This window comes from Diabrotica undecimpunctata, chromosome 9 (genome assembly GCF_040954645.1).
Source record: "Diabrotica undecimpunctata isolate CICGRU chromosome 9, icDiaUnde3, whole genome shotgun sequence".
NCBI lineage: Eukaryota > Metazoa > Arthropoda > Insecta > Coleoptera > Chrysomelidae > Diabrotica > Diabrotica undecimpunctata.
This window is the reverse complement of record NC_092811.1, coordinates 118,638,536-118,651,889: the sequence shown is the minus strand read 5'-3', so window position 1 is coordinate 118,651,889 and position 13,354 is coordinate 118,638,536. Positions and strand designations below refer to the sequence as shown.

The following is a 13,354-nucleotide window of genomic DNA, read 5'->3' as shown; positions in this document are numbered from 1 at the left end:
GCCCTTATCTCTTGCCGTACTGCTCCACCATAAGCAGATCAGACACCAGCATATTATAGTCTAAGCCGCAGATTCATCTAGAATTTTAAACTGCTGCGTTAGACTTTTTGTTTTTCTGTACACCGAGCTGGGGACCGAACCCACATCCACTGAACCACTCGCAGTGAAGCGAATGAGAAGCCGGCCGCCCAGTCCGCTTGGCTATCTGACCGACTATTGTGCAATAATAATGGTAAAATTAATTACTATTTAAATGGGAATAAGCCACAATTACAGGTTAAAATACGGTTATTGACGTTTCAATTTCCACTTCGGAAATCGTTCTCAAAATACAAACATAAACGTATTTTAACCTTTAATTATGGCTTATTCCCGTTTAAATAGTAATTAATTTAAAATGCCACAAGAAAATAGCTTCAGAACAATAATGGTAAAATTTTTACGGGTGTGTAACAAATTTTACTTAAATGTGAAGCTGAGGTTCTTGATTAAAAACTAAAAAATGTAAAACAAACAAAAATTGACACAAACTTTAAAAAAGTTAACATCTGATTTTTTTTTCTTGTGTAGTATAGCTTTATGTTTTGTATTAGTATATTAAAGTAATTTTCCATTTATGTATAGAATTATGTTTGCTTTAGTTAATAAAATATACAAACCTCTAAATATCTTTTATGTCTTTGTGGACTGCAAAATCTGACAAAAGCGGCCAACTTTTTAAAACGGCAAGTAATTCTTTCATTTTTATGCCGTTATTGACAATTTTTACTGTAGATCTGAATATTCTTCGCTTTATTGCAAAGTACATGGTTACGAAAAAGTAAACAAAGGACATTTTTCAAAGTGTAATTTTAAACAAATGTTTAAAAATTACTAAAAACTCTAACAAGCTGATACCTCTAATTAATGGCATAGTACGATGTAATAATAGTAGCTTTTTAACATAAGAGGAAAACAGTAGTAGCGATTGAGGTTGCCAATTGGCATTAAGCAGTAAGGAATAAGATCTAATGTAGAAATAAGCATTGAAAGGTCAACTTGGGCTAGAATTTTACTTTATTATATTTCTTTATTTTTGCAATTTCTTCATTTCACGAAAATGTTTATAGTTGGTTTGTATTTTAGGTTGTCCCCACGCGACAAAGACCTTACAAATATAAAATTTGTTTCAAGCAATGTTCTCAACAAAACTTAAATCGGCATTTGATGGTACATGCCGAAGAAAAACGTTATAAGTGTGAAATTTGCTTTAAACAGTTTCCTACTACAAGTTATTTGAAAATACATTTGAGAACGCACACTGGAGAAAAGCTTCACAAGTGTGAAATTTGTTTTAAACGGTTTTGTACAGCAGGTAGTTTGAAAATTCATTTGAGAGTGCACACTGGAGAAAAACCATATAAGTGTGAAACTTGCTTAAAACACTTTCTTACTACAAGTTGTTTGAAAAGGCATTTGAAAACGCACACTGGAGAAAAACTTCACAAGTGTGAGATCTGTTTTAAACAGTTTAGTGAAGCAGGTCATTTGAAAATACATTTGAGAGTGCATACTGGAGAAAAATCTTATAAGTGTGAAATTTGTTTTAAGCAGTTTCGTGTGGCAGGTAATTTAAAAACACATTTAAGAGTGCACACTGGAGAAAAACCATATAAGTGTGAAATTTGTTTTAAACAGTTTAGTGAAGCAAGTACTTTGAAAACACATTTGAGAGTACACACTGGAGAAAAACCATACAAGTGTGAAACTTGCTTAAAACACTTTCTTACTAAAAGTTGTTTGAAAAGACATTTGAGGACGCACACTGGAAAAAAGCTTGATCAGTGTGATATTTGTTTAAAAGAGTTTAGTGAGGCAGGTCATTTGAAAACACATTTGAGAGTGCACACTGGAGAAAAACCATACAAGTGTGAAATTTGTTTTAAGCAGTTTAGTGTGGCAGGTAATTTGAAAACACATTTAAGAGTGCACACTGGAGAAAAACATCACAAGTGTGAAATTTGTTTTAAACCGTTTAGTGAAGCAAGTACTTTGAAAAAACATTTGAGAGGGCACACTGGAGAAAAACCACACAAGTGTGAAATTTGTTTTAAGCAGTTTTCTTCCGCAAATATGTTGAAAATACATTTGAGAGTCCACAGTGGAGATAAACAAGTGTAACATTTGTTTGAAGCAGTTTTCTTAAGCAGTTAATGTTAAACTGCATACGGGATTGCACACGAGTAAATCTGACAAGTGTGAGATTTGTTGTAACCAGTTTGACTGAGTGTATGGTTCATACAAGAACATAAACTCGACTTAAGACTTAATAAAAAAAAAAAAAAGAAATCCTATCAAGAATCGAACAAGCAAGGGAAGCATTCATGAGCATGAAAACATTTTTTACAGGATCAGGCCTTAGTCTGCAGCTTAGAATCCGAATGATCAGATGTTACGTTTTTTCTGTCTTACTGTATGGCTGTGAAAGTTGAACAATGGACTCTGAAATAGAAAAAAGAATAGATGCCTTTGTACTGTTGCTTCCATAAAGTCCTCGTAGACACACCGTCTCAGGACTAGCAACTTCAACGTGGAGTCATATGTCGCCATGTTACCTAATCCAACGGTAACTTTACCATCCTAATAATTTATAAGATATAATGTCAAACAAATATAACTAATTATTTGTTAACGGGTTTTTACCCATATATTTGGTGGCTACATTCATGTACTCCTAGACACTGATGATGGAATGATGGATTACGAAAACGTTTTGTCTAACACAGCCCGTTTGGGTTTTTAAATATATACCTTTTACAAATGATTTTAATTAATTTTTTTTTGTATAAAATTCACTTTCCGAAAAAAAGAACACTTTCTAAAACTAATGCTAAACAGTATAATATACAGGGTGTTTGCGATTTCTGTTGGTCGGTGATTTGATTTTTGTCTTAATATTTTCTATTTTTTTTTTTTTGAAAATTATGGAGAAAATTATTATCTGAGAAAACCTTGACCACAACCTTTGGATGGCATATTTGCTGCAGTTCTCAATTTTCTTACTATATACTAATATCATTTGATTCAAACATGAACTGCGATTCGGTTTGAACTAGTTCATTTCTTGAAAATATGCTATCCAGTGGTCTATTCTCAGTACTGAGTTTGTACAAGCCATCATTATTAATTTCGGAAACAATGGCTAATACTTTTCTCTAATACATACCTCTATCAATATCCGGCACTCGAATCAAAACATTAGTCCCTTTTTTAAAGGAGCAAATCTTTTATGTGACTCACATCATCTTCGATGCCTGAACTCTCATCATTTTATGATTCTGCTCTCTCATTCAATATTCTCTTACTTCTTTGGATTAACTGATCATTGAAACTGCCGTCAACTTTGAGTTCTTGTATATTGGGTGCATCTTCATTATTTTTGATCAGGTTATTATTGTTCGGAATTTCTAAAGATTCATTCATATATTTGTCTTGATTTTCTAAATTCTCTTGGCAGGGTTATAATAAAACTCGTGTTACCGGTAAGATTTGATATGCGATTTCTGTATTTCCTTTGTGGGTATTTCTTCTTCTTCTGCTAGTGCCTATCCTCTATGGATATTGGCTACCACAATGGCCCATCGTATTTTATTAGCAGCTGTTCGAATCAAAGCAGAACTTGAAAAGGCAGATAACAAAAATGTCAACTCAGAAGTGATGCCCGAAATAAGCCACGAAGGAATAGGAAGAGCAGTAAAAGAAATGAAGCGCTGGAATCCTAGCAGAAATGCTGAAGGAAGGCGGAGAAGAAGACATATATTATCTAAAAATACTATTTAATTAATTTTGTATTCGAAGGCAACATACCCGAACAATGGAATATTGCTAAAACAATACTAATACACAACAAGGGAGGAAACTAAATGAGATATAAAGAAATATGGATGTAGAACAAGAATACAACCTCAGAACGATAATAAAAAATTGCTTATGATGTATTGGGAACAGAAAACAACGGCAAAAAACACCACGAACCACCATGGATGACAGACATTAGACATTATCAGAGCCAATAAAAGTAACTAAAGGACTAAGACAAGGATGCAGTATGTCACCCTTACTGTTTAATTTATATATTGGGACAGCCCTTCAAAATTGGAAAAAACACTGCCAGGGAATGGGAATCCCCATAGGAAATGACGTAGTGTTCTCCCTGAACTTTGCGGATGACCAAGTCGTCCTAGCTCAAGATTCTTATGATAAAGCGTCTATACAGATAATGTAAAATGGGGGTTACAAGTCAGCATAAAGAAAACAGAATATTTAGTTATCAATTCAGATGCAAGGTTTGAAGTGTTGATAGACGAGGACGTGGAAATCAAACAAGTGGAAAAATTTAAATATTTAGGTGCACTCATTGCTAAGAACGGCTTGGGAGAAACCGAATTAATCAGGGACGTAAAATTGCAGGATGTCTGAACTCTTTATGGTGGGATCGCAACATTTCCAAAAGGAACAAAAATAGAATAGGGCAAACCATGGTTAAATCAGTTCTTTGTTACGGCTCTGAAGGATGGACAATTAATGCGGAGCTGAAGAGAAGATTGTTGGCAGTTGAAATGGGTTATTTGAGAAGAAGTGCTAGAACATCAAGGCTGGAAAGGAAGACCAACGAATCTATAAGAAAAACGGTCATTGACAGAATAGAAAGAAGAGGTTTAAAATGGTTTGGACACCTACTGAGAATGCCTAACGAACGTTGGGCCCAAAAACTTTACAGATGGAAGCCCCCTGGAAGAAGAAAAAGAGGTAGACCTTGACGCTCATGGAATGAAGGAATTAGAAGAGCGATGGAATCGAGAGGTTTGGAGGAGGAGCATGCCTTGGACCGTGAGGATTTGAGGAGGAGAACGGGAATACGGCGATAGCCGTCTCCAAAATGCATTATATTTACAAGTTGGATCCTGTAATATATATATATATATATATATATATATATATATATATATATATATATATATATATATATATATATAAACAGTTATTTTTAAATTTTCATCTAGTTTATTGCTTTATTTTCAAAAATAAACCCATAACAAACAATATAACAAAAGAGTGTAACAAAAGATAAGTACATGAATATTTGAGTTTAAAAATAAGTAATTGTACATACTAAAAAGTGGTAAAACAATAAAAACAAGACAGTCTATGGATTTTTAAAATCACACTATTAATACCTAAAAATAATTTCATCTCAGCTCTGTTACGCCAATAAGTCTGCAACGGCCAACATTCCGAAACTAACCATAATGTAAATACATCCTGGAAGACTCGATAAGAGACGGTAACGTTCCTCTGAAACAAAAAGAAAAATGGTTAATATGTGTCTGAAAAATACATGGAGTTTTTGTTACTTTTAAATCTAATATACTCGAAATCACGTTAGATGATCGGTTTGGGATTAAGCGATGATAAGTGGGTCACAAAAAGTTATTTTAAAATTTAATTCAATGTTACTTGAAAAGTAAATTATATAATTTCCTATATTTTACGTTCAGTAGGACATATGTCGGACTTTTTTCTATTAAAACGATTAAAATGAATATTTATATAATTTATTACAAACAATATTTGCTAATGACATTTTAAAAATAGCAATCATTTATTTTATATGCTATACTAATTATTAACCAAGAATATTAAACTATCAAATAAATTAAAAGATAAAGTAAATTTAAAACATAAATTAATCAGTTTTATTACTTTTATGCTTTTAAGTTTTATTACTTTTAGTTTTATTAATCACTACAAGGGCGGTAGTATACATCCTACGTTTGATTTTGATATCATCGGATTCTATTGCCTCTGTACGGATCTGTACTAATAATTCTTATATCAAAGGTGTCTATTCCAATACAGTCCTCTCTCTCTATAACGATACGCAAGGGACCGGGAATTTTCATCGTTATAAGGAGAGATCGTTATACAGAGAGTGTCAAAATTCGGTACTGCAATATTAATAATACTGTACTAAATAACCTATTTTAATTTAAAAAAATTGCCTGCTGAGGGGTCGGAGCTGGTTCTGGCTCTGCTTCCATTTCCGAGTCACCGTTTTCTTCTTCTTCGACACGAACTGCTTGGAGGATGTCCTCGTCAGAAAGTCCAGATGTTGTAGCTACTGGCATGTCATCTTCATCATCAGTTAATCATTGATCTTCCAGCCATCCTGCGTGTTTGAAGGAATATTTTATTGTATTGCTCGTCATCTCGTCCCAGGATTTACTAATCATTAGGATGACGTCAAGAATGTTTAGTTTAAGATCGCCATTATTCTCAACCAATTCCATCAAAAGTCTTCGCCTGTAATGGCTTTTCAAACTCTTGGTGACACTTTGGTCCATGGGCTGAAGGACACTCGTTGTGTTTGCTGGCAGAAAACAGAGTTCGATGTTTTGAAGGTCGCGCAATACAGGATGAACAAGACAATTGTCTACACTACAAGCAAAGAATCTTTTTCTCTTTAAGCTCGATATCACACTTTCTTATCGCTTCTTCAAAAATTTCCGAGGTCATCCACGCACTCTTGTTTGCTTTATAGGTCACCGGTAGATTTTTAATGTTTTAAAGCAACGCGGGTTTTTCGACTTCCCTATCACTAACAATTTTCGCTTCATGAAGAACCTTTCATGTTAGCGTCCACTAGAACTGTAATGCGTTCCTTAGAGAGCTTTCCACCAACGCATTTCCAATTTAAATTTTAAAGTTCTGTTTGGTGTCATTTTAAAAAACAATCCAATCTCATCCGCATTGAAAATGTCGTCTGACGCATATCGTGCCTTCAGTCCAGACCACACGTTTTCTAGATAATCATCCGTTACGTTTTTGTTAACATCGCGAGCCTCTCCGCTGATTTGCCCGTAGTTGATCTTGTGCCGCAGCTTCCACTTGCTCAGCAAACCCTCAGATGCCTTGAAATTCTCAATTCCAAGTTCAGTTGCAAAAAACTCAGCTTTTGTTCCGACCACAGGCCCAGAAAGTGGAATATGGTTCATACGCTGCTGCTGGAACCCTGAAGCATAGCGCGATATAAATCTTCATGCTGAGGTTTCTGCAACTTCTTCCTGCTACCGCCCTCCATCTCCGCTTTAAGTCACTTTTTTCTGTCCTTCCATATCGTAGCCACAGTTGACTGAGACAGCCCCGTCCGGCGAACGACATCCGATTGCTTTTCACCTTTCTCTATTGCTCGAGTTATCGATAACTTTTCCTGCACCGAGAGCACTTTACGCTTTTTCGAAAACATGTTGACTGTTGACACACTAAGACACAATTCAAACTGGAAATGAAAAGTCGTCAATACATGACAACATGTGTGGGATAACAGTTAGGTAGGCCGCCCGAACAATAAACGTGAGTCACTTAATTCTCTGATAAGAAAGAGTAGAATGGGTGGCCGCATTCCTTAAGCGCAAAACAAAACAACCGCTGGACAATGACCTTACCACTCGTGACTCAGGTAGTCTGAACTTTAAACACAATAACACATTTGTCATCAACTATTGAACGCTAAAAAGTTATCGATATAAAAAGGGAACGATATCGGTATAGAGAAAGAATTAATACATTGTTCTTATGACAAACCAACCAACGTTTACTATTTTCATCGTTATAGAGAGAGACTACTGTATTTGTTAATATATCTATCAGCTTGTCTTGTTTTATTATATCAAATGCTTTATGATAATTATATGTCATTGTTTTGGTCAGTATTAATTTCTATGGTTTTGGTCACTATTAACATTTTTTTGTCGAGGTAGTCGACTAATAAATTTATTTATTAGCAGAAAAATCGCTGTCCCGTCCCGCAGCAAAAATCGCTATCCCGTCCCTTACCGCGGAACAAAATGTAGGAAAAAGTGATGTGCCGCGTGAATCCCAAAACTTGACCAATATTATTCGCTTTTTATTTAAGCTATTTTAATATCATAAACTAAACTACATTTTTTTCTTTGCACTTGTTGGACTTCATGGGGTTTTAGGTCAAAATGTGCTCTGATTTTTCGTTGCTAGACAAATAAAAATACTTTAATAACGATAAGGTTTGAATGTATTTATCGCACTCAACTAATTTTTAAAAATTTTCCTCCAAGCCCGGCATCCCCCCAAAAAAAGTTCATGCCCCTTCCCGCCGAAAATCGGTCCTGGATCCGCCCTTGGTCCTTATGGCATGTTCATATTTATTTATTATCAATTTGGGTTCAAGACTAGCGGCTACTAATTCGCTCGTTGTGGTGAAATAATCAGAATCGTTTTGGATACTTTCATTTGCCAATCGTCTTATAGTTGGCAAAGAAATTTCTAATGCAACAGCAACACGCTGAAATAAAGAGCAGGTAAAACAATTTTATTTTCAGCGTAATTTTAAACTTATTTCACGAACAGCAGAAATTGTTAATAAAGTTTGTCCTGCTTCCTTTTCTAATTGAAAATAGTTAAGTCATTTGAGTATCACTACTTGTTACTTTTCCGTATCTTACTATATTTTTAAAATATTTTAATTAAAAAATAAATATTCCAAAACACAAAATAATGGATAGCGCTGTGAAATATTGTCAAATACTGACCTGAACGACAATGTTCCCTTCAGTCTTTGACACTTCGAAAGGATGGCCAACATGGATGAAGTTTTACGTCAAATGTTCGTAATTCACGTAATTTATTGGCTATAGAAAGCGCACATTTTAAATAACAACGAATCACACGTAGGTTAGGAATATATCGCTTATGTATGTAACGCTGCAATATTAATGCGTTAGAAAGAAAACAAAAAACTATGACGCACATAAAAACAAAAATAAAATTAAATATCAAGAAATTAATAAACAAATAAAACAGAAAATAAAACAAGCTAAGGAAACATGGATGTCCATTAAATGTGAAGAAATTGAGGAATGTGAGGCAAGGTATGACACTTTCAACACACATAAAAAGGTTAAAGAAATGATTTCAGGAAATCGTAACAAACCAATCGGGATATTAACAAATGCAGATGGTACCACTATAACTGAAACGCAAGACAAATTACGTAGATGGAAAGAATACATTGAACACCTATTTTATGAAAAAAAAAAGTAGAACAATTAGAAGTTGACGGAGAAATCACGGGACCAGAAATAATGAAAGAGGAGATTATTTATGCCATAAAACACACAAAAAGTAGAAAAGCTCCAGGACCCGATAATATACCAATTGAACTATTGAAGATAATTGTTGAAGATAATATTGATGTCTTGGTAGACCTTTTTAACTCCATATACAAGACGGGACACATACCCAAAGAATGGCTTCTCTCAACTTTTGTAACGATTCCAAAAATCACAAATGCAATGACTATCGGACAATTGCATTAATGAGCTACACATTGAAAACCTTCCTTAAAATCATACATAACAGAATCCACATGAAATTAGAACAAGAAATAAGTGATTCACAGATGGGTTTCAGAAAGAGTCTAGAAACTAGAGAAGCATTATTCGGAGTCAATGTTCTGACACAACGATGCCTGGATATGAATCAGGACATATATGATTGCTTCATAGACTTCAAAAAAGCTTTTGACATAGTTCAACATGAAAAGCTTTTAAGTATTCTTAAGACCAAAAACATAGATAGTAGAGATCTACAAATTATGTATCAAAATTAGAAAGCAAGAATAAGAGTCGAAGGAGAACTGACAGAGGAAGTAAGTATGCTTAAAGGAGTTCGACAAGGGTGCATACTTTCACCACTCTTATTCAACGTCTACAGTAAAGTGATATTTCAAGAAGCTTTATTGGATATTGTGGAAGGTATTTTGGTCAACGGAAATAGCATTAATAATATTAGATAGACGATACGGTCATATTTGCAAGTGACATGGAAGATCTACAGTACATAATACAACATGTATACAATGCATGTGAAAGGTACGGACTGCAAATGAATCTCAAGAAAACGAAATCAATGATATTCTCAAAAAAAAACCACAAAATGTAGATAACCTGATCATCAATAATACAACGATCGAAAGATTAACAACATATAAATATTTAGGAACGTGGCTAACCCAAGATGGGGATCAAACAGAAGAAATCAGATCTAGAATAGAAATGGCAAGAAACACGTTCATAAAATTGAAGAACTTACTTTGCAACCGTAACCTTAATCTAGAGATCTGCACAAGAATGCTACGTTGTTACGTTTTTTCTACTTTACTATACGGCATGGAAGCGTGGACAATAAAACAGTCTGAAATTAAAAAATTAAACTCCTTTGAGATGTGGTGCTACAGGAGAATCCACAGAATATCGTGGACTGAAAAAGTAACTAATATAGAAGTGTTACAAAGAATGAAGAAAGAATGTGAAGTCATAAAAACTGTTAAAATTAGAAAGATCCAATATCTGGGTCATATAATAAGGAGCGAGAAGTAGGTATTACTTAGATTAATTATGCAAGGGAAGAGAAACCAAGGACGACGCAAAATATCCTGGCTAAGAAATTTGAGAGTAGTTCGGTTGCAGCTCATTAGAATTATTCAGAAGCGCGACCAATAAGATTAAAGTAGCGATGATGATTTCCAACCTCGGATAGGAGAAGGAACCTGAAGAAGAAGTGACGCACTGAAAGAAGGCTCTGAGAAACACTTTACTTCACTATCAGAGTCCTCATCATATCTGAATTATCTATGCGAATTATTAGAGGTATCACCTCATTCACAACTTGCTCAGTTTGAAAGGACTGAAGGTTTAGATCTTCCGTATGTTGTAGCGTTTTAAATTTTATAATACGTCCCTGTTCGTTTATCTCGTCAGTACGCATAAAGATTGCCATAAAATCTGTTTTTGTCTTTTAAGAAAATCCTTAATGCGTAAATAACGCTGGATATATTTTTTGTCTACGTGTACTTTCAAATCCCATAACCTTTTGTTACAAAGTCAGGTAGAACTCCGGTTTAAAAACTACGTGCTATTTTCTTAATTTGAATTATGTTATATCTATTTCGACAAGTTTTTGTCGCCTAGAGGATTATATTTCATGATGCCCCTTAATATAAAAAAGAGTTTTTATTTGTCTTTCGTCGTTAAAACGCAATAAACTGTAATATTTAAAACGTTGTTTTTGTCGCTTAGAACGAGAGTCCGAGGGATATTTGTTTGTTTAGGTCTGGTAAACACAAAGGAAAGAGTTATTTTATGGCGTGGAATTTGTAAAATTTAACGCAAAAAAAAAGGTCGACATTTAAGTTCCAAGCGAGGCAGACGTGCTAGAAGGGGAGTCAAGCAAGATAGGTCAGAGTAGAAAGATGTTTGAGTAATTAGGAATCGCGAGTCGATTCAATTTTTTTTGTGTTATGTCTTAAGACCGGTTAAAGTGATAATACTCTTTGCATAATGATGTTTAAAACAGAGTAATCACCATAAGATTTGTGCACCGGCACTGAAGAAATTTTGTAAAATGAGTATATAGGATGTCCCCGTCGTCAGGTTGATTTCCTCCACCAAGTTCCTCTTTCAATCGTTCCTGCCTAAGTATGGAAATGGTTTCCTTTTGTTCAAGTTGAGAGTGTTTTGTCCTTTGCAGCTCCAATCCCAGAGATAGTAGCAAGTTTTTTTTTCTTTGAAGTTAAGTGAAATTAAGGTAACAATTAACATTTTAAATTTTAAAGTAAAGAGAGACAATTTTTTTTGACAATTATTAATAATTGCTTTCATTAAAATTTAAAAGGATTTGTAATATTTAATAAATTGTAAATTTTATGGTTTAACTTAGCTATCATTTTAATTGTTTTTTTTTTATTTAATGTTAACATATGACAACTAGCTTTATTATTTTCGATATTTATTTGTTTTAAAAAAAGGTTAATCTCTGTGCGGTAACATTTGTAAGTTTTTATAGTATCTCCAACCCTTTGTAAACGGACACATGTAAGTTTTTTTATTCTGTATTTGGCAACTATTTATATAGTATTATAGTTTATTCGTCTTCCGGGTTTGGACCGTGTCATTTGTGAGTGACCCAAAAGTGGGTTCATCTCGACGTTTCGCTACAATTGTATGTAGCTTCTTCAGGAGAACAAAAAAGAAAAAGAAACAAAAGACAGGAAGATGGGTAGTTAGCAACGGTAACTCAGTTACTCAACGCAACCAGAGGCGAATACTAACTACCAAGATGGGCATTTGGTCACAGTAACTCAACTACTCAACGCAGCCAGAGGTGAAAACCAAATGCCAGGACAGGGATTCACGTCCAACAGCTCAGAACACTAACGCGTCGAGAGGCAGGGAGTGAATCCCGTCCTTTGTCGGGATTTGTCAGGATTTGTCAGTAGTTGAGTTACTGTGACCAAATGCCCATCTTGGTAGTTAGTATTCGCCTCTGGTTGCGTTGAGTAACTGAGTTACCGTTGCTAACTACCCATCTTCCTGTCTTTTGTTTCTTTTTCTTTTTTGTTCTCCTGAAGAAGCTACATACAATTGTAGCGAAACGTCGAGATGAACCCACTTTTGGGTCACTCACAAATGACACGGTCCAAACCCGGAAGACGAATAAACTATAATTCTGACTCTGGCCGTGGAAGCCTACGATTTCATTTTATTTATATAGTATATTGTTTATGCCATTTATGTGTTGATAACTGTTTGTATGAGACAAAAATAAACGTTTTGATTTGTTTCTCTGATCCATTTTTTTATTTATTTTAGAAATCTCCTAACCCTTTATGTATTTTTTTATTTTAGGATAATTTTCCTAAATCCAGCAAGTTTAGGATTCTTCGAAGCGGCGTCGTTTCCTTAAAATAGCTAGAAGCCCTTTCTTGTTGTCTTAATTGCCCATTTGTCCAGGAGATTTATGTAAGTATCCTTTTGTTTCATATTTTGGTAGATACCCCAATCTCAACCCCCTTGCCATTTGTCGTTCACTTATTCACGACCCCAGCTCTCCAGCAACCCCCTGAGTGCCGTTCGCATAGTAGCGTTTATTTTGCTTGCCCTATCTTCGCCCCCATAGTTTCTGTCCCCAATTTTCTACCCTATATTCTTACCCTGAAGTAGGCAATATAATTTTCGTTACAATGTCTAATATAATTTTGCCAATTTTCTGTCTTTATTTGTTTTAGTGATTCTTTCCATAAACTAAGAACCCTAGCGTGAAATGTTGTTTTGGATGCAAGCTTGTCATAGTATTTTTTTGCTACACCCCAAACCAACCCAATTGAATTGTGTATGTGTTTTGTACAAACTTACGATAAATGAATGAATTGAAAAGAATTTTAAAAGTGTAAAATATTCAATTTCCAGTTGAGCGTTTTCGGTTTACAAAGCCCTCTTCA

General features: G+C 34.6%; 1 protein-coding gene across 2 annotated transcripts in view; it reads right to left on the bottom strand.

The window, feature by feature from the left end:
* Positions 1-5,020: 5,020 nt before the first annotated feature.
* The window catches only part of LOC140451068 (glycerol kinase 3-like), a 72,418-nt gene continuing 64,084 nt past the window's right edge, over positions 5,021-13,354 (bottom strand). For both annotated transcript variants that reach the window (XM_072544787.1, XM_072544786.1), the window contains exon 10: positions 5,021-5,334. In XM_072544787.1, the coding sequence (XP_072400888.1) occupies positions 5,243-5,334 (92 nt within the window). In that variant the 3' untranslated portion in view covers positions 5,021-5,242. The remainder of the gene's footprint in view (positions 5,335-13,354) is intronic.